The 26742-nt window shown below is 47.2% G+C and overlaps 2 protein-coding genes across 3 annotated transcripts in view; one reads left to right on the top strand and one right to left on the bottom strand.

The window, feature by feature from the left end:
• Positions 1-1063: 1063 nt before the first annotated feature.
• On the top strand, positions 1064-9484 carry LOC119398573 (uncharacterized). Its single transcript, XM_037665410.1, has 3 exons — positions 1064-1268; positions 7765-7873; positions 9473-9484. The coding sequence occupies exons 1-3, from the start codon at positions 1066-1068 to the stop codon at positions 9482-9484; spliced, it is 324 nt and encodes a 107-aa protein (XP_037521338.1). The 5' UTR covers positions 1064-1065.
• Positions 9485-19916: 10432 nt separating this feature from the next.
• Positions 19917-26742, bottom strand: part of LOC119398574 (AP-4 complex accessory subunit Tepsin-like) — a 115510-nt gene continuing 108684 nt past the window's right edge. For both annotated transcript variants that reach the window (XM_049417667.1, XM_049417668.1), the window contains exon 12: positions 19917-20226. In XM_049417667.1, the coding sequence (XP_049273624.1) occupies positions 20182-20226 (45 nt within the window). In that variant the 3' untranslated portion in view covers positions 19917-20181. The remainder of the gene's footprint in view (positions 20227-26742) is intronic.

Consider the following 26742-nt stretch of genomic DNA (forward strand, 5'->3'; position numbering starts at 1 on the left):
GTAGGGGGAGATGACGTGTAATTTGCGTGCTACACTTTGCAGCGTTAATCGTCTTCTTTTTCGGGAGGGGGGAGGGTAAAGAATTTTTTTCGTTACCGCCTCGGCTCCACGCTTTCGCAGATACGAAGTGAGATACTTTTAAGGGCGAAGCTCCTTAAAGCGGCACCCGTTCGTCCCCGTCGTAGTGCGTAACCAGTCTTAACGCTAGTACCAGATCTTGACCTCCAAGGTGGTGCCGGTGGGAGATTTCTCCTGTGCGTTGTTGAACAATAAAAAATTCGCAGCGTGCGCGTTAACTAAAAGACTAAATATTCTGTCTCTCATTCCCCATTAGCAGCCATTCGCATGTTCCAGTAGGAAACGTTAGTAGAAGTAGAAGTGTAAGTGTTAGCTAAAAGCCGACTTCTTCTGTCTCTCATTCCCATTAGCAGCCATTGTTTACCTCCAAGGTAGTGCCTGGTGAGATTTCTCCTGTGCGTGATTAAACAATAAAAATTTTATTCAAAACGCCGTTGATTGATGAAATAAACCAACGAAAGACGCCAGATGTGTTCTAAAAGCAAAACGAAAAGACGCCAGACGTTTCTAAAGCAAAAGGAAAAGGCGCCAGCTGCTTAACGAAAGACGCCAGATTTTTCTCCTCTCCTACGATCCTTTCAAACGATCCTTTGATCTATTCCTATTTTTTCGCCCTTTCACCCAATGTTGCGTACGACACAGAACATTTTTCACACCCTATACTTGCTTACGCATGTAAGTTTTACACGCTGATGCCGTCGATAAATGTCATCGCTATACAATTTGGCAGTGCTTAATGAAACTAAAACACACGTTAGGTCCCGGCATGTTCTGCTAAGTCGTAGCACCATTGCAGGGTCATTCCTAATATAACTTTTTTTTTCTTTTGACGCCCTATTTGCTTGCCTTCGAACTCAACTTTGAATGACGTTTATAAATTTGGGTTAGTTTTACAACTCTTGTAGGAAATGTTTAAGGATCACGTGTGGTCGCCACGTACGGATTTTTTCCGTTATTATTTAGCGAAGCCATCGCCGGAGGTGCGAGATGGAACGCAGCACCTATTCATCGCATCGAGACATGTTACGCAGGTGCGAGGCGTTCCGTGGCTGCTCTGCCAAGGGCCACGTCTGCGGCAAGCGAGCCGGTGCCTGTCCCAGCAAAGGGCAAGAGTGGGCTGTGTGCGGCTCCATCCGTGCAGCCGCCGCAGAAGCCTCACTCGCGACTGAGGCCTCCCAATACCATTCAAGGTATGCTAAGAAACAACTTGTACGTCGAGTTGGGGGGAAACCAGTACCGACAGTGCGCTTGTTGTGCAAGGTGCTGGGCGCGGCCCCGCGAAGGTGCTTAATTTGCAACACCATATGGTAGCTGAGCGGCTATGTTGCTGCACTGCTAACCACGACTGCGCGGGTTGGACTCTCTGCCACGGTAACCGTGTTATAATCGGCGTGTAATGCAAAGCTATATGTCCAATTGGATATTATTGCAGGTTAAAAAAAAGCCAGGTGGCCAAAATTAATCCGGTGTTCACCACAACGGCTTGCCTCATACTCATATGACTTAAAAGAATGGATTGTTTGGCGACTTGGTACGTCATAATGAAAAAAAGCTCAAAGAACGAGGGCACAGACAGGAAGGCGACAGCACGAGCGCTCGTAGTTATGTCTTGGTTTTAGCATGTGGAATCACGGAGCCCGTTTTAAAGTCCCGATTTGCAACGCTTAATACTCTAAACTTACTGAACCCATCGCCATTCTATAGACAAGTTCAGCTGTGAGCGCCCGCATGCGCGGTAGCGTAGCGGCCTATCTAATCAGAGCGCCACCTGCGGCGCCATTACGCAGATCAACTCCAGGCCCAAGTGAGGGCCGGGACACGTTCTTAATCTCGCTCCCGCCACCGGCGCGGTCGGCACGTTTTCATCATGTTCGAATAAAGCGCGTTCTTCTCGTTTACAACGCCTCTCAGCCTTCATGCCTAGCCCGCCTAGCCCTCACAACTGGCGCAGTCGACTCCGAACCATGCCTGGAACGTCACCTTTTTCCCGCCTCGTGAAGTGATCCGCCGGACTGGCCGCACAGCGCTCCGTCCTTTGTGTAGCGTCCGCCATCCGATACGCCTCTCGGCCGCTTCGTTCGAGTCATTTCGTGCCTTTGCCTTTTTGTTTCGCTGACCGTCGTGCTGACGGCCACCCGCCCGATGAAGTAACTCGCCTGCAGAGCCGAAACGGCTTGACCTGCCCGCCTTTTTCGTCTCTCGTGACTCTTCTGCTAATTTGTTGTGAACGCCATGCCGCTTGTGAACTGGAGCGAGGCTACGACTGAGGACCTCGCCGGCTTTACAGCAGACTTCCTCCGTGAAGAGTTGGTTCGCCGAAACCTGGACGCTACGGGGCCGAAGGAAGAAGTGATCAATCGTCTCCTCGTCGATATAGCCCAAAACCGCTCAATGACTCCTTTGTTGCCTTCCCCAGACTCCTCAGCGCCCAGCCAGCGCCCGAACACTACGCCGCTTCCGTCGTGCTTCGATGCAGCACAAAGTACCGAGTTGCTGACGGGTTTACTTCAACAGCTCCTTCACGTGTCACAACGCGCTGCAGCCCCAGTTCAAGTCACGACTCTTCCATACCTGTCCGCATCGCTTCCTACATTCTATGGAGACGGCAGCATTTCAGCGTCCCACTGGACTGAAGAGTTGGAACGAACTCGAAACCTAGATTCGTGGGAGCCTTCAACCGTACTCGCCGTCGCTCTGGGAAAGCTCCGTGGAGCAGCCGCGGATTGGAAAGCAGTCATTGGTCGTCAGTGTCCCACCTGGGAAGCCTTCAGGCAAGCTTTCTTGGATCAATTCAGCGCCAAGCAAAACTTGCTACAGTGGCAGCAAGCTGTTACTTGTCGCGTGCAAGCGCACGGAGAGAACCTGGTCCACTACTCTCTGGCGAAGTTGAAGTTAATTTCGGGATGCCCAGTCACTCTCACCGACGCTCAGCGCATAGAGTACGCCCTTCAGGGCATTGCCGACAGGAATCTGGCCACTACTATAGCAGCACAACGCCCTGAAACCGTCGCCGCCTATATGGACACCGTAACGCAGCTTGACCAAACATTGAGCCACTTGTCTCGTCGACTCCCACGCCCAGGGTATTCAAGCACCAAACTAGCAACGCCAAGCCCGCAGGTGCCCCGCCACAGTGAAGAGGGCACGAATGTTCAGGCGGTACCAGACAAAACAAGACAGCCACAGCGAATCGCAGCCCTACCACCAGACCAACAAGAGGCTCGGTACCTGACCATCTCTACGAGGCATGGCGCTCCTGCCTACCGTTCTGGCCAGAACTTGGCCGAAGCCGTGTGTTTTCAATGCCGCCAAAAAGGACATCTAGCTTCAAAGTGCCCATCCAGAGCTACTGCCACACAGTCTACAACGCATCCTTCGCCAGCTCTTCACAGCACCCTTTCCGAGACCCTTGATGGATCGCTGGTCCAGTGCGCCCTTGTAAACGCCACAATTGCTGGAATTGGCCAAGTGGACGCATTTCCAGACAGTGGTTCCAAAGTGACACTTGTTTCTCGTCACCTTGTCAGATCTTTGCCCCTCCTGCCCTGGACCAGACCCCCCCCCTAGTTGTCGTTGGAGGAACGACAGTGGCCCCTGCTGGTGCTATCTGCTTGAAGATTTCTGTGGGACCCATCACCGGTTTGGTGGAAGCCGCCGCCCTCGATAACAATGCCGTGCCACTTATATTGGGGGAAGACTGGTTTGCTGCCAGTCACGCACAGTTGGTGTTCCAGCCACCCATGCCAACCGAAATTCGTCATTCCACCACTGGAACAAGTGTGCGGTGCCATGAGCGACTGTTGCCCAGGATGTCGAACGCTGTTATGATCCAGGGGTCATCTTTCAATTGCCATGTATCTGGACACCACAGCTCAGCAGGCCTCCAGCGAATGCCACTCCCAGGCCCAGATGAACCCCCGTGGTTAGCTCTATCTTGCCAAGATGATGTTTCAAACACCAACGGCCCGTCTTCTGAATGCAAGCAAGGTGCTCCTTCAACAATAGAGGTTTGCATTGACCCATCCTTGCCTGCCGCTCAGGTCGGTAGACATTTGCCAGCACATCAACAACGGCAAATCACGAGCATTCTTTCGAAGCACGCTGAAGTATTCGCTCGTGAAGAGGGTGACTTAGGTCTGTACGAGGGTGTTGAAACACTCAATCGACCTTCTTCCCGATGCTGTGCCATACAGTCGATCCCCTTACCGTTACTCTGCTGCAGACCGTCGTTTTCTTGAGGCTCAAACAAGCACACTCCTTCGGCAAGGCATCATTCTTCCAGCCTTAGGACCTTGGGCATTCCCCGCAGTGGTTGTCAGCCGAGGTAGCAAGAAGCGCCTTTGTGTTAACTATGTGTCCCTAAACAAGATGACTGTGAGCGTCGTGCAGCCACTTCCACATTCGGATGACATCATGGATGACATTGCTGGGTCATAGTATTTCGCCTGCCTTGACCTAAAGTTCGCTTACTGGCAAGTGCGCGTTCGTAAGGAAGACCAAGCAAAAACTGCTTTTTTTTACCCACTATGGCACCTTTATGTGGACTCGCATGCCATTTGGGCTGAAGAACGCACCTGCCACTTTCCAGCGAGCCATGCAGTCAATTTTTGCCAACCTGCAGCCCCATTGCCCAAAGTGCGGTGTGCGGGTGTACTTGGATGATGTTCTGGTTTTTGCGCCAACTTTTGACGAGTTTGCAAGGTTACTTGACGAAGTACTTGGTGCACTCCTTGCCAGTGGATTCAAGGTTTCACTTGACAAGTGCAAGTTTGCTTTGAAGTCTATCGGGTTTCTCGGATTCATTTTGAGCAAAGACGGCAAGCAGCCTGACCCTGCCAAAGTCGAAGCCATCATGAAAATCCCAGAGCCTGCAAACAGCAAAGCAGTTTTGTCATGGCTCCAGACAACAAACTTCTATCGCCGATTTGTGAAGAATTTCTCTCGGATAGCAGCACCGTTGCAGAGTCTCATACGGTCTGAGGAGTTTGCCTGGACCAGCGACTGCGATGAAGCCTTTCAGCGAATCCGCACAGCATTAACAGAGGCACCTGTACTGGGCCATTTTGATCCAGACGCCCAAACCACAGTCACAACAGATGCCTCAGGAACCGCAATTGGTGCTGTGCTCTCTCAGAAACAGTGTGGAAAAGAAACTGTCATCGAATATGCGAGTCGTGCACTCACTGCCACAGAGAAGAAGTTGCATAGCAACGTTTGGGAGTGTATTGGTGTCCACTGGGCGGTTACGATCAAGTTCCGACACTACTTGCTCGGCAAGAAATTTTACCTCTGGACCGTTGCATGCTTAACAGCCAACATCAGGCCTTCACGTCGTTTTACGACCATGTTGATGGATCTTACAGAGCTAGACTTCACTGTTCAGCACCATCCAGGCCGTCAAAACGTAGTTGCTGACATGCTGTCACGATTATCTGCAGCAGTCCTCCATCAGACACAGTCACTCGCAGCTATGCAAGCAGAAGACAAAGAGTGCCAGGATCTTCGTCGCTCTCTGTCATCTTCGGAATCGTGGGACCATGACCTTGCCGTAATTGATGACATCCTGTACCATAGTGACGGGACTTCAGGCTCTCAAGCTATTGTAGTGCCAGCAAAGATGCGCCAGGCTGCCCTGGAAGTTGTTCATGACGGTGGAGGCCACATGGATGTAACCCGGACACTGACCAAAGTGAGAGAACGATACTGGTGGCCAAACCTTGCGTCTTCAGTGACCCACTACGTCACAGCATGCCAGATCTGCCAAAGCAGCAACCGCCCAATATCTAAAAGTGTTGGCAAAATGGGTCTCATGCCAGTGTCGGATGTTGCTTTTGCCTTAATTGCCCTTGATCACACCACAATACCGGCTGCTTCTGGAAAGAAGTACATTTTGAATGTCATTGACTTTGCCACGCGTTTCATTGTCCCAGCGGCAGTAATTTCAACATCAGCTAAGGAATTTATAGCAAATTTACAGTCGGTGTTCTTCCGCTTTGGTTGTCCTGATGACTGCATGTCTGACCATGGAGCAGCCTTTGAAACTCACCAGTTTAAGCACTTCATGCACATGCACGGTGCTGAGATTCATTATTCGGTTGCATACCGCGCAGCCAGCAATGGTCTTGTAGAGAGAAGCAATGGGACTTTAGTCTCCGTTCTTCGTAAGCTGTGTCCAACTGACCAGACCTCCTGGGAAAGCAAACTCGAAGAAGCTGCTTTTGCCATCAACACAAGCTACAGCGCCAGCAGCTGTTTCTCTCCATTTGAACTACTTTATGGATACGTCCCCAAGCTTCCATATCAACGCCATCGTCCCGCCACAGCCAGGACCCTACAAGACCGTCTCCTAACGCTGTCTCAGAACCGGGCCGTAGCAGCAAGCAATACCGAGGAAGCACAAGGGAAACGGAAGACAGCATATGATCAGTCCCATCGAGACCACTCCTTCCAAGTCGGCCAGTTCGTCTGGGTGCGCCGCCAAGAGCCTGTAGCAGATGGAACTGGAAAGTTGGCACCCAAATTCAAGGGAATATACCAAATCACCGACCAGAAAACACCCGTTACGTTTGTCGTTAGCCGCGTAACTGGTCAAGGTCCTCGTGATCGACTCCAAGACAGGATAGCGCACGTCTCTCAACTCAAGCACTACGTGCCACCTTATGTCGAGCCTTACATTGTAAAAACCCAAGAGTTGCCTTTGTGTGACTCATCTGGCTCTCCCAGCGTTGGTAATGAGTTGTCTCAACCACCAGTTTCCATTGGCCCTGCAGTTTTGTCTCCAGCGGTACCCTCATCGCGACCCCATCGCCAAAGGCGCCCACCCGAGCGCTTGAAGGACTATTCTCTCTCGCAGTGAAGCCACCAAGTAGTGCTGCTTTCCTAGACCAATGGGACTTGGTCAAACAAGGAGGGGCCGAATGTGAGCGCCCGCATGCGCGGTAGCGCAGCGGCCTATCTAATCAGTAGCGCCACCTGCGGCGCCATTACGCAGATCAGCTCCAGGCCCAAGTGAGGGCCGAGACACGTTCTTAATCTCGCTCCCGCCACCGGCGCGGTCGGCACGTTTTCATCATGTTCGAATAAAGCGCGTTCTTCTCGTTTACAACGCCTCTCAGCCTTCATGCCTAGCCCGCCTTGCCCTCACACAGCACGTTCTCGCGTTTCGCACGCCCACCACCATCACTAGCAGACGTCATTCACTGCAATATGTCCCAATGTCAATCTCTAAGGCGATATGGGTAGATCCGTGCGTTTAGATATCGTTTTCATGCCCAGATGTTACTACAATACCATAATGCCATTTTCACATGCATTACCACAGACAAAACTGAATACAAGTTGTGCAGGAAGGCCAGTTTTCCTATGTACACTACTTTTCTTATCTACATTCTACAGAAAATATACTGATTCAAATGCCCTTACTGCGTTTCGGTATTCAGTGGAAAAACACGAAACAGCAAAGTAATAATAATAATAATAATAATAATAATAATAATAATAATAATAATAATAATAAAATAATAATAATCGGTAACTCTTGTATTTTTTCGCGAATAATTGTGGAGATAAAGGGTTAACATTTTTGTAGTCTTGGTTTTCAAGTTGGTCATCCTCCGGGATTCGTGCATGACACTATATAGTGCAAGCTTCCACGGCATTTCCTATTCCACCGCGTCTGCATTGCAGAGTCGGACCGCACTTCTCGAGTGCCAAGGCCGGCCTTCGGCAAGGTACCCTGCTTGCCTTCACAGCACGAGTCGCCAGAGCTGGATCAACATTAGTCGACTCCGACCCGGTAAGTTTCCAAGCGAAGGTTGTATTACTATAGTTCGCTGCAGTTGTATTAACTGACCCCTGTAGCAGGGGATGGTGGTGTTCCAAAAACCCTCGTCACCCACAGATGGCGCGCGTCAAAGAAAGGACTGGGGGACGCCTCGCGTTGGGTGCTCACGGGAAGACGACAAACGAGGCTGTAAAGGGCGATATGGGATGGGCAGGACTTGAGGCGAGGGAAGCTCAGGGCAAAATAAGGTTCGAGGAAAGGCTAAGGAGTATGGAGGAGAGTAGATGGGCAGAGAAGGTGTTCCGTTATCTGTATAGGAAGAGTGTGGACACACAGTGGAGAAAAAGAACTAAGAGGCTCACTAGTAAATATACGACTGGTAGTGTAAGCAATGTGTCAACAAAGAGCGTTAAGCGAAAAGTCAGAGAGGCGGAGAGGATTTACTGGACGGCAGCTATGGAGAAAAAACCGGCTTTGAGTAACTGCCGAAAGGGCAAAATGAAATAAGGAGGGAGTCATTTTACGATAATTCAAGGGGAAGCGCTTTACTGTTTCAAGCAACATCGGCTTGCCTTAGAACGCGTAGTTATAAAGCGAGATTCAGTAAAGAAGAACAACAGTGCACGTGCTGCGGGGAAGATCAGGAAACGGCGGAGCATGTTCTGATTGAATGTGGAGACATCCACCCAGGAGTACGTTTGGGCACGAGCCTACATGACGCCTTGGGTTTTAGAGACAATGGAAAGCTGAACACACCCGCGATTGAAATAAGTAAGAGACGGTTAGAGTATTGGTGGCAGACAATTAGAGAGAAAGGACAAAAATAAATATTAAAAAAAAAGGACTTTTTGCCATAAAGGGCAGAGAACTGTGCTGAGAATTTAAGTTTTTTTTTTCTGTAGTAACATAGATTTATTTGAAGTAGAGACACTAGGCCAACACTAAGAAAAAGAAGAGTAAAGGGACTTTCTTTTTTTTTTTTGTCGAGCCTGGTGGCACACTTGTCACCGCCCCGTTGTAAAGGGGACGCTCATAGCATTCATCTATTAAATAAAAGTAAATAAATTTTCGTTCCGGGACTGCGGACCCGGGTTCCCCTGCTCCGAAAACGAGTGTCTTGAATACTAGGCCACGCGCCCAGCCTTGCCTGAACTGAAGCATACGAATGCGTTCTACCCACTATGCAAAAAAAAAAAAAAAAAACAATTCGAAAGCAGAGAACTTGCAACGGGCGCTTCATCGAAATATTTTGTGTTGGCGGACTAAAAGCGATCTGTTGTAGAACGCGTAAGGTCGGTATCAGGAATTGCACATTTCAGGACTTCGAGAAAATTGAATTCCTAACCCGCGTTTCCATGATCGCGTTTCGCTGGGCCGTTCTACAGGCTGACAAACGCTGGAAAGAACATGAAAGACGCCATGCCGATTCAGCCCGAAAACAGCGTCCTGGGGATAGCCGCAACCTTCACAGAAAGAAACAAAGAAAAGCAGTACGTCAGGCCCCCTTACGCCAACCTTCGCTTGCCTCATTTCCTCGCTTGGAGAAGGGCTCCTGAATTTTGTTGTGAACCATTGTGCTGCATAAGTGAATCGGGCTCTGTTTTTTTCTAGACCCGGCTGTGACAAGACTGCAGTGGCGCCTTCAGCTGCAAAAATCACTGAAACATGCCAAGAAACTCTGTCGTCAATTCTAACAAAAATTACAATGCACCATATGGCTTAAAAGAGTCTTCTTACACCTTGAAGATCTGGAGTACAGTGAGAAAAAGCTGCTGAGTTGTAGTCAGTTTCAGCTAATGTGATCAAGTGAGCGAAATAATATTGCAGTGCACACAGCCCTAAGCTTACCATTTATTTTCAAAAGCATGTAATTATAGCTTCCTGCCTGTCTCCTCGGTTGTGTCGTCAGCTGCAGAGCAAGCGCGAGCGTACATGGGTGCGACAGATATTGGTCGGTTCCACGAACGGTGTGCCGGCGGCGATCTCCGAGGGCCATATTGTGCAAGCATCGCGGCTAACCACGGGGTGCCGGCGCCACGCACGTACGAGCCAGAAATATATTGCAATAGTATTCAAAGTTGGGCTAGTTGGTAAGGTAGCATGTTTAGGTACAGCGCGAAAACGACGAAGACGAAGTGAAACAGCGCTCGTCCGTATTCCTTCTGTTGTACTCTGTCTTCGTCGTTTTCGCGCTGTACCTAAACATGAGCCAGAAGTATAGCGGCCAACGCGGTCCGAGGAAAAATTACACCATCTCCCACTCAAGAAAACCAGGAGGTGATGCGAAGCAGCATTGGGGGCGCACACCAAGTTTCTGTTACGTTCACTCGGCGTTTCCGTTAGTGTGTGAGGTTTGTATTTAGTGTTTGTGTTATCATTACGTTGTGTTTGTGCGTTGCTTTCCGTTAGCGCCGAGTGAACGAGTGGCGCCGACGTTGACGTTACAACTCATATGAACGGGATCGAAGCGAGAATGACGGAAGCCGACCGAGCGCATGCGCTTATATACACATGAAATGGGGGAGGGAGAGAAGATAGTGGGTTACAGGCTGTATTTGGCTGCGGCGTGGCTGCATCACGTGGGAGGAGAGGCTGCGCCGCGGCTGCAGCGCGGGGGAAGAGAGGAGAGAAGGCGACCGAACACCTGCGTAAAGGAGGAGAGTGGGACAGAGAGTAGGCGCATGCGCAGTGGAGCGCGGACGCCACCACCGCCGCCAGACACAGCCCCGAGCAAAAGCTGCTTCGCATCTAAAACTCCGGCATATCTCACGCGTTCTGGAAATCGATTTCATGCGAAGCAATCAGCGAGTAGCTGCGTATGCCGCACTTTGAACCTTTCCTTACAAGGTGGATCGACGTCTTTGCGTAGTTTGAGTAGTGAGCTTGTCATGGGCTTACCAGGCACGTTGACTACAGTGCCGTCTAAACGGTAGCTCATTTTGTGACGTTGCGCCGGCGCTCACGTTACAGCACAGACGGTGCACTTTTATCAAGACGTGTAAGCAGCGTTCGTTGGTGTATTCCTGCGGGGACGAGCAATGCTAGACCAAAGCTTGTTGAATCATAGCAGTACATGAGCTCATGGACAGTTTATGAGCTACGCTAAAATCATTACCGTCTTATAAAGTTTTCGATAACCATTTTCGATGTCTTGGGTTGGTATAAAGACGGTGGATCACCTGTGGCACATACCCGCATACCATGAGCCATGGCTTGCGGTTATGAGCCGTGGGAAAGTTCTATGACGTAAGACATGTCATGGTTGAAGAAAAGTACACTCGCCAACAAAAATAAAACAACAGAATAGACATTTCGGCACCCAGTACTGGTGCCTTGTTCACAATGAACGAATGCATGGTGGTCTTTATTATATATGCGTAGACACAACGCGCTTGCGTATACCTCAGGGAGTGTACCCCGTGTCCGATATATCGCGTTAGTAGTAGACTGTATGCAAAAAGATTCGATGAGCAGGCGGGATGGTAACTTTTTCTCTTTTTCTATGATGGAAGCCGATTGCCAGTCAAGACAATGTCCTTTTTTTTTTCACTATGCTCTGCCAGGGCGTTCGAAATCGTGTGCCTTTTGGCTACATCATTACGGTGCTAGTCTTCATCTAAAGTTTCCAGCCTCGCCTACGTAGCACGCCTGGCAGTCTTCGCACTGAATTTTGTAGACGACGCCAGGGTATCTTTCCTTTTCAAGGCGGTCTTTGACTCGGACGGGTTGTTGTTTCAGCTTGCTTGAGGGGATGTGGCAGACTTGCACTTCGTAATCTTGGAATATTCTGGAAAGGGACTCGCTCACGTCTTGTGCACAGGGGAGCCCGCTTCTTCGTTGTCGTTGCCGATCAAGTCCTTCGTCCCTCTTGAGTCTTTTTTTGCCTTTATTAACGGTTAGTATTATGTGTGTCTCAATCGAAAAGGGCAGCTCGGCCGATTTCTTCTAATTCATACTTCCCGTAGGCATTAGCCGAACTTGCCGAAACTGCAAAGGTACGGCTTGCACTAACTGAAGTGTTTACCAGTGACCCCACAGTTCAAGTGTGTTTTTTTTTCCACACACAAAAAAAGTATATAGCTCAGAAGGAGCAAATTATTTGCAGTGCGACATGTATCTGATACTGAAACGTCGAAATGAAAGCAAACAGAGCCGAAACTTTCTGGAGGTCGTAAAAAAGCCCTCGCCTTTGCTTCCATGTGAATCTGCGAGACTGTCAAATATAGACATGGTTCATCTGGATATGTTGTCCAACTGTTGCATTCGTTTCGTGCAGGCGAAACGTTCCTCTGCGCAGTGGCAGCCCACAGATGACTCCCATCACGAAGCGGCCGGACACTCACTGAAGTCGCCACTGATGGCTCCCCTGCATCCGAACTTGGGAAAAAAATTTCATAAATTATTTGCGGAGACGTAGCCTGTGGGAAATGACGTAACTTTTGAGTCGTAACAATGCGGACTTTTCCGGACTTCTGAAGTTGTATCCGACTAGAGAACCGCGGACAAACGCACGGTTAAAGAGTTCGTTAGGTTGAGGTTTCACTGGAAGCTTCACGCATCCAGTGAGACCTCAACATAACGAACGCTTTAACCGTGCGTTTGTCCACGGTTCTGTAGTAGGACACAACTTCAGAAGTCCAGAGAGACCCCACCCCCGATGACCGCGAAGCGCGGCAGCCGAAGGCTGGCAAGAACTTGTCCCGGTCATGAACTCCACAATGCTCCTAAGGCGGGGTACTGGCCGTCTCCCCCCCTCTTAGGCGCCCTCCCCTCCTTTTAGGTGACTTGGGGGTCAATGCATAGGGCAGATTTGAACCTGTGAGCTTTAGAGCAACAAAACGCCTCTGTCCACGGTTTGTGGTGGCGGTCAGCCGCCCTCGCTGCCACCCCCCCGTGCGCACGCCTATGCTTTTAAGGGCTCGTTTTTCTTTGCCAGACACAATATTAATAAAAACTAACAGACAATAATGCCAAGGATAATGTAGCCAAATGTCGTGGCTGTTTAAGCCTAGACTCATTAGAACACCAGGAAGACAAAAGATGTGTAGGAGCAACTCTGCACAGACAAGTGATGACCGGTCAACAAGGTTCCGGAGAGCACTCAACGTGGGCTTGTTTAACTAGCACCATGAGTGTTGGCAGGATTTTGTCTTGCGGGGTGCAAACCCGCGTTGCATCGCGGCTGGGGGAGGGGAAGAGCGCTGGTGTATAGCTTGGGTGGGGCCAGGTGCTGGTGTGGCTTGAGGGGGGCAAGTGCCCCTTTTGCACCCCCCTGCCGACGCCCATGACTAGCACAGTAACTTAATTTGTTACAAATGTATGCAATACAAAACAAATGATGTCATATTGTCGGCTTGCATGAGTGGCCTGGTCTCCCGCGGCAAGGTGCGCTTTGGCTCCCGACTCTGCTCACCCCAAAAGACTCGAGTCGCTGCTTGAATTAGTTTTGTAGCATCCATGGGGCGCGCACCTCTGAGAGAAGCACAGCTGTCCACCAATCGGCAGTTGCCTTACTCGGACCAATCGGGCAAGCCGAACGTAACCATACACGTATTTACAAGGTCGCTGGAATCCAATCTCAGAACAAAACTATTCCAGTTTCTGGAAACGGTCCATTCTAGCTAGCGAAAGCAACGCGTACACACACTCGCACTTTCAGATCTCGGGCCCCTGCAGTGTGCCCGTTCGTTCAGGCACGGGTCTCAAGGGTGCCGACCGAATGCACTTGCACAGTTGCCAGTTCTGGCTTTTCCAATGGATCTCCACACGGAATTGAAAAAGAAAAAGCTTCCTGCGTGACATTGTCTTCGCGAAGGCGCAAATCGTACGCCCTTTGACACGCTGTCAGGGGCATAACCTGACATGTTTTTCGGGGGGGAGGGGGGGCTTTGAATCCTCCCGAACCTCCCCCCCCCCCCCGGCTACGCCCCTTCCCGCTATATACAGTGGGGATGGAAAGAAACGCGAACGTGCGGCATTTACATTCTATGCTGTTTCACATTTATTTTCAAGTGGTTGTAGCCTAGATGGTGATAAAAAGCCATTAGAGTCATCCATGATACAAGAACCATCTAGCATATTTTTATTGCTACCAAGGTCAGAGCATGATGAAAATAGCACGCAGCGCTGTTCGAGTTTGTTTCCATCGCCCCTGTACACAGTTGTGTACACCACTTGTTCTTGCTATTTGTATCAACTAGGGGCTAAGAAAGAGCGAAATATATCGAGCTTTGGGTGAATTGAACCTTCTGCATATTAAATTTGTCTTGATTTATCTTCGGCACTAGCACGTTCGACGAGTCGTTCAACGTGCTGCTGCCTGCGAGTCATGTGAAAAGTATAATTTTTCTTTGCTCAAAATGGACATAACCAAAAATGAACTTGCGCTATATTTCTAGTCTGAGATTTCATTCTATTTATGCCAAAACAGCATCAATGACTTCAGGATAGATATTTAATTACTTGATTAGGATTAGTTACTATAACAAACATGCCTCTCGCTTGCAGCCCGCGGTCGGCACATGACTGCATTCGTCCCATTTTGTTTTTTCCTAATAAGTTCATGAGCTACAAAGGCATGACAGGTCTAAAGCATTTTTTCTTTCTGTGTGAGGCACCCCTTGCATTTACCATGTGTTGATACATAAACGTGAAACAAAACTGTATTTCAGAATCGGCGTCCAGATTTCAATCATTTTGGAGATAGGTATTGATATGTTGTTGGAATCCTGGCGCCAAATCACCTTCTGAAATTACTTATATATGAGATATGGTCGTGGAACGAAAACTACATTTCATAATCCGCGTCCAGATTTCAGTCATTGCGGACATCAGTATCGATATACTTCCCGAATCCTGACATCAAATGCCCTTCAGAAATGGCCCATATATACGAGATGCGGAAAAGACCTGTCAAACGGCAACGTTAGCTGACATTTTACTCCGACTGCACCCACAATAGCCTCCTTCACCATCCCGGCCGATCGGGAAACTAATGGGGGTGTGCGAATATTAGAAAATCTCGAATAACGAATCGAATCGTGTTCCAATTGACTCGGGACTCGAATCGAATAGCACTTATTCGAAATACCAACTATCTTTCGAATATTTCTCGAATAATCAGAACTGACGGAAAAAACCCCAAAGGAACAAAACATTGGAGCATCGAGGGAGCACTTTTTCTGTTTTAATTATTGGATTATCGAGATACAGGCCACCCAACCTTTTACGGGACTATGGATGCTGTACTAATCATATGTAAGTGCTTCTGTTTAAACTGAAGAAGACATGCGAATTGGGCGAGTTGGTGAGGTTCCATGGCAAAACTATAAAACAGCGCTTTTTGAAACGCAAGACGAAGGAAAGAAGTGACACACACGGTGCTGTTTAAAACTATAGTGTCACCGAAGCGAAAACGCCTTCAGTATGCTATGCTCTTCATGAGATCCATGGTGTTGATTCATCAAACATTGTGTAATTTTTACGCCTCAGTTTCATTTAAAAGGTGTTTACCAACTACCAGCTTGAATTCTGACGTAACCGCTGTATTTCAACCTAGACTTACAAAATGTCTCATAGACTGTCACTATATACGAGCTTACCTCAGTTTGCATAAGTGCAGCATTTTTTGTCGGTTAAAGTTAATCGTAATGTTGCTTTCTTGATGTTTATGGCTATTTGTTCCAAAGAAAATATTGTTGCATTCTCGAAATGTTTTGAAAATGGTTGCCTTACTATTCGAAAACTATTCGAATAGTATTCAATTTTTATTCGTATTCGATTCGTTGTCATCGCTATTCGATTCGTATTCGATTCGCTTCTAAAATTTACTATGTAAGAATGGCAGACTTGGCGTATTGGTTCAGCATATTTGAAGTGTAAGGCGCGGAGACGACAACGGACAAAAGGGGAGAGTACACACACACGGCAGCGCCTTACACTTCAAATAAAATTTAGTATACGCACACCCCTAGCAACTAAATTTCGTGGCTGCGGCTCGCTAGCAGAGGCGAGCTCGAGACCCTTCCTCGACACAGAAGTGCACTTTTCTTTGGGACGGCTATGGCAAAAAGCTTTCTGCTAGCACCCAGCCCCAGCGTGTGTCCCGATATATTCACCAGAATTACTCTCGCGTCACTTCGAGACCGACTGAATCTTGCTGCTTGAGCGATTGCTACTATTTGGTAAGTTCAGTGCTTGACAAGACAGGAACATAGAAAAAGAGGATCACGACACGAGCGCTCTGTCGTGAACATGGCCTAGCTGAAATCAAGCGTGGGTGCTATCCTCGACACTGTCAAATTCCGCCATCTTGTCAAATTTCGTAATGGCGGCATTTTGAGCCAAAAGGAGAGGCCGTAGCAGCTCTCCGGGCCAATCGGAGTTGAACAATGGCGGAATTCGACAATGTCCAGAATAGCACCCCGGATCAAATTTACGAATGCTGAACTCGGTAACCTAAAACGCCCTCCGGTGTAGCATTAAGTGCAGCCGCGCAGCTCAATACATTAGCACGGTAAACGCTTTGGTATTAATGTCATCCACGTCAAAATACATCGCGTCACAATTATTTTAGGAGTTAATATGCTACAATTGTGCAAAAAAAGAACTTGCCACGCTTACGACTGCCATTTTTCCCGCGTATGCTGTCTTGTCGGCTTTGTGACGACGATGACATTGCATCTGACCCTTTTGACGAAAGCTTTTTGACAACTCCGCAAACGTGGTTTCAGTTTTGCACTCTTGAGCGTTGGGCGCGACTAAGTAGGGTACAAGCTAGCATAGCGAACAAAGTTGGGTTGTGTATTCTTAGGTTGTGTAGTTAGGTAACGTATGCTTGATATCCCCACAACCACGAGCGAAGGCCAAGTAAATTTGTGATCCTCATGTAACGTTATGCAGGCATCATGCATGGGCAAAAGACTGCCAACATTCAAGCGTGTGTGCAGCGGTTTGACTATTGTGGCTTCCACATGCAAACGTAAGATCCACTTCAGCAGCAACGATGCGGGCATCATCCCAGTTGATCAAATGCCCAGTGGACATAATATGCCCAGCGAGTGCATTAGCAAAATGGCTCATTTCAGTGAGCAGCTAGCTTCGACGGCTCCGCTCACTGTAGTAAACCGGTTTCTTCGTTTGGCTCACTGATTAACTTAAATATCTAACCTCTGTTATATGCATTATGATATATTTATGGGGCTTTGAGATAAACTACATATGCAGTAGCATAGTAAAAAATAAGTGTTTGGCTGTATTTCGCAACTTCTCGAAACTTCCATTTAAGTTTCTAAAAGTATACATGTTCTACTTTTCATTGACCGTTCTTCCTATTTTCAATAATGGCCCTCTGGTACTGCAACAGGCAGCATGCAAGGGTTTTAACAGCGAGGCTGTTTAGCAAATCGTTCCTTGTTCGGCGAACCAATAAACTATCATAAACGGGTAAATGTGCCACAGTAATTGGGTAAATCCAACTAGTCACCACTGGTCCACTAAAAATGAAGAAGGCAACAGTTAGCCCAAAAAATGGCTGTGAAGCGATGGTGGCCCCGAAGTGATGGAAGGCCAACGACGACGTGCCCGTAGAGGCTTGCACGTGACGTCGCCATTGCTCCGATACTGCAGTGGCCATATTGGTGAACAGCCGCACGTACCAGCTGTACGACTACAGTACGACTACAGTACGACGGAGCTGACGGAGCCGCATTGCCACAGTCACTTTCTTTTCCACGAGCCGTTTAGTGGGCATCATGCCGCTGGTTGGCACAAGGCAGTCGTTAAATGCGGCATACTACAGTAGAACCCCGCTGTTACGTTCCTGACTGCTGCGTTTTCCCGGCTGTTACGTCGTTTTCCGCCGGTCCCGGCATAGCTCCCATAGGATACAATGTATTGGGAACCCCGCTGTTACGTCGTAACTGTCGGACCGTTCCCGTATGATACGTCGCGAAGTGCGCTCGGAGCCGACCGAGTGACTACCAAAGAGAGCCGCCATGGTGCATTTTCACGCAGCTTGGCCTCGTTTGACCGTAATATTAGCCGCATGAGAGGCGCAAGCAACAGAATCTTTCAATTGATGCAAACAAAAGCATGGCCTTCGAGATTCAAATTGCAAAGATGGCGTCTATGACGTCACTGCTCGCGAAAGCAAGGCCTTCGAGATTGGCATTTACTATTGACAAAAGCATAGCCTTTGAGATTTGTATTGCACAAATATGGCGTGTATGACGTAATTGCATGCGAAAGCAAGGCCTTCGAGATTGGCATTCACTTCTCCCATCGCGTTGGCGTAGACTCATCATCATCGTTATTTGTCGGAGAGCGGGAGGCATGGCGGGAGGAGTTCGAGCTGGTTGGAGCTCGCACGGTCGTGCGTGCGGTTCGCGGTCGGACTCGCCGCGCCGGTCGTGATTGCGTGTGCTTAGTTCTTTCATGCCTACAGCTGTTGGTGTTAAAAAAATCACATACGTTGATTACATTTCTGTGGATGAGGCCGTCCTAAGCTCCGCGTTTCTATCCATCGACTAGATCGCGGCTGAGCGCGCCAATTTTCGTGCTGCTCGTAAGAATTGAAATAAAATTCTGTACCACTAAATATTTTGCCGTTTTTCCTGTTTTTCGGCTCTTACGTTTCCCGTCTCTTACGTTTATTTCCTACGGTCCCTTCAAAAACGTATCAGCGGGGTTCTACTGTATTCAGAACTGATAAAGCAAGCGTGTTCTCGCAATGAGGAAAAGGTGCGGTTGTGCGAAAGAGTGGATCCCTACACGCTTCGACCTGGAACGGACACGTCTTCGAACATCTCCGCCTTCCCAGAAGTGTCGCACGGTGACATCGTGAACTATTGGTTTTCAACACTAACCTCGTTACTCTGGGCGAAATAAAGGCGTATAAGTCAATGGAATCGCACAACTACTTTACCAGCAGCCTGGGTTTGTCTCGTCCAACAGCACGGACGGCTCTCCGATGGACACAAGACATTCGTGTTCTACAAATTCCGCTCCACACACTCAAACGTGGGGGTTCGTTGAAATTTGCATGCCTTGTGTGCGCCAGCTATGTTCTCCGTCGGTTGACGCTGAGCATTTTCGTACGCTCGCACTGGCCTTCAATAACCACTGGTATTGGAAAGAAGCTCGTACTAGTGGGCTGCTTTTTTCTCCCGCAGCTGTCACTATGATTATAGCAGCCTACAACTGCGCATATAACCATAGTGGAGGGAGAAACTCGCCGGTGTGGCAAGGCAGCGTTGAACAAAGTCTAACCGATGTTCACCGATATGGCAGACTCGCTCCAAGCAATGCCTTCAAGTGACGTAGGTGCAATCCATGTACAAGAGATGCGAACACTTGGTTACAGCGCGAGGTTCTGTCTCTACAGTTTGGACATCAGTGTCACGTCTGTGACTGCCTGTGGTTTAACTCGAACCTCTCTGTGCTGAGAATCAATGTAGAAACAACCTAGCATCACCTAGCTAAAGCCTAGCAATGACCTAGAAGCAACCTACATCACCTAGCGGCGGCGAGAAGACCCCGAAGCGATGGAAGGCCTACGCCATCTCCTTTGTCATCCACCATAAATTTTGTCAAGTCATCACACGAGAAATTTACGTCAATGTGTGGACAAAAACTACTAAGCACAGACAGTGCTATAGAACAAGAACGCACTGTGACAACAACGCTTTGAATATGTCCTAGGTAGCTGTTTTCATTTGCTTATTTATGTGAATTTCAGCACTGATAGTCTAACACGAATTAGCAACTCCAACTTGCCAATTTTAGCACATTGCTGAGGTCCCTGTTTTGAGTGCAAAGACATACAGCCAATGCAGCAACTGCAACCACATGACCCTTTTTGCCATGTCATACTGATTGCAACACCATTCGTTGCAGTAGTGGCCATAACACCCAGTACTATTTAAATCACCAGAAGATTCATTTGGTAGGTTTCATACAATAATTACCACAAATGGTATAGATGAACGAGAAAGTCTCAAACTACTCTGTTGACCTGAGCGACTAAGTAGCCTGTGTAACAGTGGCAGTGACTTGCATAAAGAAGACCCAAGCCCTAGACCAAGCATTCTCTTTTTTTATTATACAGCTTGTGCCCTCAACACTTGCTTTTCCTCTCCGTTGTTGCCCGTGGGCTACCATTTTCAACAATGACTGATGGAGACTTCAATGACTACTCTACATAACTGTTTCGCCATGTGTGTGCTCACTGCAAGTAGTCAAGCAACAACTTGCTTCAACAAAACAGACATGCCACACCGAAACTCGTGCTGTGTCATCCTTGCTTTTGTGCCCTTGTCTTGTCATGTCTCCGGCTCTTCTATCAGCTTCTGTATGATCAAGGAAATCTGTAAACAAATAAAAAAAGACTTAGTTATGCATTCCTTGCCTTAGCATTTCATATCTGTACATGTACGCCCAATCTCGATAACTTTTTCAGTCTTTATAAAAGCACTCATGAGTTGTGCAATATATGAGTCAGGGCCAGTGATGTTGCCACTGTTAATGTGTACAATATGGGACTGATATGAGAGAAGTGCAGGCACACACGAGACCTGAGAAGACCGAGAATAGAAGATCATTCTATAACAGACTCTTAATAATGGTGAAGAGTGCATGTCCGTTCAGCACATCCGCAAATGGTGAAGGGCTTTTGCTGAGGGTCGCATGGAAGTTCACGATGAAGAACGGAGTGGAAGACGCGCCAGTTTCGGATGCGATTGTCCATAAGATCACAGTGAGCTGTTCAAAGATCGGAGGGTCACTGTCCGTGAGCTTGTTGAACGCATTCCTGAAGCTTCCCGTGGCACAATTTAAAGAACTTTAACAGAAACGTTGAGTTTTCGCAAGGTGTGTGCTCGCTGGGTCCCCCGGATGCTGACTGACGGACACAAGGAGCAGCGCCTTGACTGTGCTCGCAAGTTTCTTCAATGTGAGGGGGGAGGCAACAAGGAGAAGTTGTTGGACTCTATAGTCATGGGAGATGAAACGTGGGTGTTTCGTTACACCGCCAAAACAAAACAACAATCTCGTCAGTGAAACATTGACCAAACTATGGCGAGCAATCCAGAATCGCCAGAGAGGACGACTGACGAAGGGAGTAGCACTTCTTCACGACAACGCTCGACCCCACGTCGCTCGTCAAACACAGGAGCTTTTGAAGAAATTTGGGTAGACTGTTATGCCCCATCCCCCGTACAGTCCCGACTTAGCCCCCCAGCGATTATCACCTCTTCCCTAAGGTAAAGGAACACTTAGGCGGCAAACGCTTCAAGAGCGACGATGAAGTCCAAGCAGAGGTCACACGCTTCCTCAACGGGTTGGCGGGAGACTTCTTCAACTTAGGAATACAAAAGTTGGGCACCGTCTCCAAAAGTGTGCCGAAAAAAATGGAGACTATATTGAAAAATAGACAGAAGTGTAAGCGTTTCAACGACACATAAACTAATGACAATACGCAATGTTTTCTATTTATAAAAATATGGGAACCTTACTTTTGGTACAACCCTCGTATATAGTATGACAGACTCTAATAATAAAGCTGCTGATCACGCGCAAGTTCAAAAACGCTGGTTAACTTAAAATTTTCTTTTAGTGCTGCTTAACAAGTGTGAAGGGGAAAATGATTGAATTCTGAGATTTTACATGCCAGTTTGCTTGGACAGTGACAAGCTAATTGTCTCGGTCACTCTCCATGGCCGAAATGGATTTAATTCTTACACATGCATCAGGTGCAACAGTGATGGCCTGCTTCAGTTCGCCATGTTTTACCATCTGGGCTCTTTTGCTAGTAGTCTTAGTAGACATGAGTGTGCAATGGAAAACTTGGAATATAGAAGTGACATTCTTTCCTAGAAGTAAAACTGTTGGTAAAAGTTAGCATATGATGCAGAAGAACTGACATTTCGGCGAGCTGGATTCTGTTGAACATATTGGGTGGATTCAGCGCAATACAACGAGGACACAGATATGAAGAAGGGATGCGAACACCAGTGCTGTTCTCACAACTAACTTTATCAGCGCAGAAACATATTTTAAAGCACAACCTATAACCACGTGACCACACGCCGATGACGTCAAACAGAGGATAAAAGCAGAAGATTGAGACTAACTTGAACAAACTGTATCATGTGACAAAACTATCAAGAAAGAAATTTCTCTGTCATGCAGGGCTAAAGAAGGCACGCTAAAGAAAGCCCGATCCACATGCGCGAAAATACACGCAGTGTCTGCAGATATCGCTGTACACCCATGTTCATTACAGTGTCTAGCCAGATGTGAATAAGGATTGCCTACTAGTGAGCGTCTATGTTCCTGTAATCTATTCAAATAGCGGCCCGTTTGGCCTATGTAGACGTGGCCACACGAGAAAGGCACCAGATAAACAACAATCTGCTCTGCATGGAACTATCGAGGACATATGTTTTACCTTGCAACGTTTCTTATTTACACCTGTTCTTTTTTCAAGCAACTTCCTGTCAATTATTCCACAAATGTCTTTCATTTTATTTGGGGCTGACAAGAGAACTTTAATGTTGTATCTTCCTGCAACATTTTTTAGCCTGTGTGAAAGTTTACGTGCATAAGCTATGACGACAAATTTACCTTTTTCCGTTGGCACTGAATTAATCTCTATGGTGTGTGTTACTTTTATTCGTTTAATGAGCTTCTGCACGTTCATCCTAATGACATTTTCTGAAGACCCTGCCGATCTGAGATGCTCCATTTGTCGTGCAAAACTTTACGAGATTAAATGAACACACGTTTTAAACAAAGCCGAGAACAAGCTGGAAAAAGCGATACCACTTTTTACAACCTTTTAGGGATGGGCGAATATTCGGCGTTTCGAATATTTGAATGAATATTACAGTATTCGAATTCGCTTCAATACGAATTTAGATTATTCGAAATTTCGAAGTATTCGAAGTGAACGAATATATGTATAGTACATTTGACCGCACATAACAACCTGTAAAGGTGGTTCCACTGCAGTGTCTGGTTGCTGTGCCGTGAAACAACCCATCCAGGGGAAATCTGCACTGCCGCGAAGCGACACTTCAAGGTTAAATGTACATATTTTTTTTTAAGTTTAAAAGCGTGTTATACGGGCTTATATGCGCTAAGTATAGTAATTTTTAAATTGGAGCATATTGCACCACTTATAACTTGCACCCTACTGCTATCTTGATACTATTCAAGGCTGCTTCATTTCAAACCAAAAAAATGACATCCACTCATACCTAGTTCCAGTCCTCAAAATATTGTGCAAGGGTCATGACAAAAATGCTCATTTTTTTAATAATATGCGGTATATACTATATGAACTATTCGATTCGAAATTATTCGAATCGCGGCCTAACGGGCCGCTGTTTGAATATTAGATTATAGGAACAAACGCTCACTAATAGGCAATCCTAATCCACATCTGGCTAGACATTGTTAGAGTGTACTAGAACTTTTGAGTGGCGCGACCGAAACGCTCTCCCCTTGCTTTCCCATCCCCAACTTGCGGCGAAAGTAGCGGCGGCGCTGCCATCGCCCAATCTTCCCACTTGGCTTGCTCGGCGGCATGGCCGGCATCTCTCTTTTGGTTGCGAAATGTAAAAAAAAAAAACAGCGTTTAAACATTGTTACGCGCCAGGTTGCACAAATGGACATCCGTGTGTGCAACAAAGTCTCAAGTTATCCCTTTTTAAGGCCCCGAATGACGAAGAACAACGACTCCTTTGGGAGCGGAACCTCCATCGGCTTGACAAACCGCTTGACGCCGATTGTGCTGTGTGCGAATTACATTTAGAACCGCATTTCATTGTGAGAGACTACGTGCATATTATCAATTTTGCTGAAGCTACTTACATGCAGAGATTGCCTATGCATACCTTATTAGAAGCCGCTTAAGCGAAGATAAAATTGAAAACCTCTTCGGTATTGTCAGGCTGTCATCTGAATGCAATGCTCATCCCACTCCGCAACAATTTCTCACGACCAATAATTGTCTAAGCTGTTATAATCTTGCCAAGAGTGTTGCTGGATCACACGTTTCAGAGGGGGTTGTAAGCTCGCTTTTCACTGTCGCAGACAAGCCTGCTAACTTGTATAAGCAGCAGCAACTGATTGACTTGTTGCTTGATGAAGGATACTTGGAAGGTGCTGAAGGTTCGCTTCATAGCAGCTCTTTGACTGCACCAGACCACCCATACGTCAATCAGCATAGCGACTCCAGGCTTACGTACTATGTGGCAGGCTATGTTGCTAGAACATGTGTGCTCCAAAGTGCAGTGCATGCATGAATGAGCTTCTGCTGCCTTCATGAGATGGCCAGTACCTAAATGGTGCTGTTTTCACAAAATCTTGTGATTTCGGTGTTCTTCTGTACCCTTCACAGAAAGCTTTTGTTTTTACTAGTGAACTTGAATAAATTTTCACTGGTTGTTTTAGTAAGAGTGACTTACACAAAGACAGCATCTTGGATGTCTTGGCAGTAATCAACAGGAGAAGCATTTTGGGGGTGTTGGCTGCAACGAACATTGCAAGCCATTGACTGCTCAGCTGATCCGCTTTTATGTGGTCACACGTATGCATGTTTATGTGAAGGGTTTAACACGTCGCGGGATGAGAAACAAAGCGCACAGCAGTACCTGAAATTGAGTAGGTTATAAATTGCTACAGTGGCGTAAAAAGGATGTCATTTTTCGTGCATATTTTATTGCACTCCTAATTTTTTTAAGGTACACCAAGAAGAAAAACAATTTTTCCGAGAAGAGGCTTGTAAGTGAGAGAACGTGCAAATTCTGACGCGATATCTCAAAATAAAACTTAGATTTCGAATCTTTTTGTATTAATAGCAGCATTATGGGTGTCGGAGCACAATTAATCGATCTAAGCCGATTCGTGGTTCCACTTTAGTGTCCCTTCAAACGACTTTGCAAACATAACATATTTTTCTTATTTAAATGTATTTTGGAAAAACAACCTAAACACTGTCTTTGTGTTTTCTTTGTTTTATGTTATTTTTGTATCCTGGCTCTATAATTTTGTTTTTTACAATTTGCTAATTCGCAAATGTATTGTTTCATAAATATGCAAACCTTGTATTTTTGTGTTATCAATGATTATTATCATTACAGTTACGACTCTGCTTTGCAGTGGTGCTGCGTTTTTTGAACTCTCAAAATCTTCCATGACTATGTTTCACTGAAAGCCTTCTTCTGCAGTATTACGTATTTGAATTTTTGTGGGTCCTACAACAGTGAATCTAATCCCATATTTCAAAATCAAAGGGAGGTTTGGAAGAACTCTGCTGTTCTTCAAACAATGTCAATAAAGCCTGCTTTTTTGTCGTGTGTGCACGCAGCCACAAGCAACGCGCCCTTTGATTCCAGCTTTAGTGTTTTACATGGAACGGGCCAAGAGTTCTTCGTTTTGTGGGCAGCATACTCATTTTTTTTTTTCGGGGAGATGGGGGGGGGGGGGGGGCTTCCGTTGTGTACCAGCCAGCTGGTTTCTCATTTAATTGTACACTGTAAAACATGGCAAAAAAAAACGCGCTCCTTATACTGTATAATGTGCTATGCTGCTTCAGTGCGGTCAGCAGCAACTTCAATAACAATAATGTCAAATAATCTTTATTTACATTAATATTTATGAAGGAGAGGAAGTATAAGAATAAGAAAAAAGCGGGAGATCACGGAGAGGCGCCAACACGTACGCGGAACGCCTGCCAGCCATCCGCCCGGGAAGATTGGTCGACGCCAGCGCCACCGCATCATTCCACGCTGAAACGCCCGCTCCCAAGCAGCCACTCGCGCCACTCAAAAGCTTCTAGTACACTCTAACATTGTAATGAACATGGGTGTACAGCGATATGTAGCGGCATCGTCATCCCTCACGATCATCATCATCCTTTTTACCACTTACGCGCCGCACCTCTCGCGCAGTGTATGCTCAGAGCTCGAGGCGCGAGCAGGAGAACGAGCTCACGCTCCTGGGGGCTGGACGCCGGCAGCCGCTGCCATTCTGCTTGTACTAGGGCGTTCGAATAAAGTGGCGAGACTTCGGCACGGCCACGTCGGCCGCCTTCACGTCTCTCTCTCGCTACAGATATTTGCAGACACTGTGTGTATTTTCGCACATGCGGATCAGGCTGCCAGAGAAATTATGGAAGCTTTGTAGTCACAAAAAGGGCCCTATAGTTGTGTAAGTGTGCCTTCTTTAGTAGGGGTGTGCGAATATTCGAAATTTCGAATATTTTTCGAATAGTGTTTGCTATTCAATTCGATTCGCACTGGAATTTTACTATTCGAACTATTCGAACTTCCCAAAAACAAATACAGTCAATGTCGAATTAAAAGTGACCCCTTCAGATTTTTTAATATGCTTCACCTCATTACACTGTCGCATTGCGGGAAAGCTGCCTTTTAAGCTCTGTTACGGTCGAACTTTGCCAAGAGACAGTCAACGTCCGATTGGAAGTGGTCCCTAAATTTACATCGTGCTTCACCTCATCACACTCCGGTATTGCGGCAAAGCTGCCTTTCAAGGTCTGTTACGGTCGAACTTTGCCAAGACACTGTCAACGTTCGATTGAAAGTGATCCCTAGATTTTCAATATGCTTCACCTTATCACACCCCGGTATTGCGGCAAAGCTGCCTTTCAAGCTCTGCTACGGTCGCAAATGTACAAACCCAAGAAAACGCTGGTTCCAACATGGAGATGAAAGATGTGGCAGAGGTGGGGGCTCAATTAAGGCTGTTTTGGACCTGAAATTTGGGCAGGAAGTCCGAAAAATCGAAATCCGAAGCTTTTTAGCATCCAAAATTTCACATGTTCTTATATATCGACGTCTACGAGGCAATTTGGAACT

Source organism: Rhipicephalus sanguineus, chromosome 7 (genome assembly GCF_013339695.2).
Source record: "Rhipicephalus sanguineus isolate Rsan-2018 chromosome 7, BIME_Rsan_1.4, whole genome shotgun sequence".
Taxonomy (NCBI): Eukaryota; Metazoa; Arthropoda; class Arachnida; order Ixodida; family Ixodidae; genus Rhipicephalus; species Rhipicephalus sanguineus.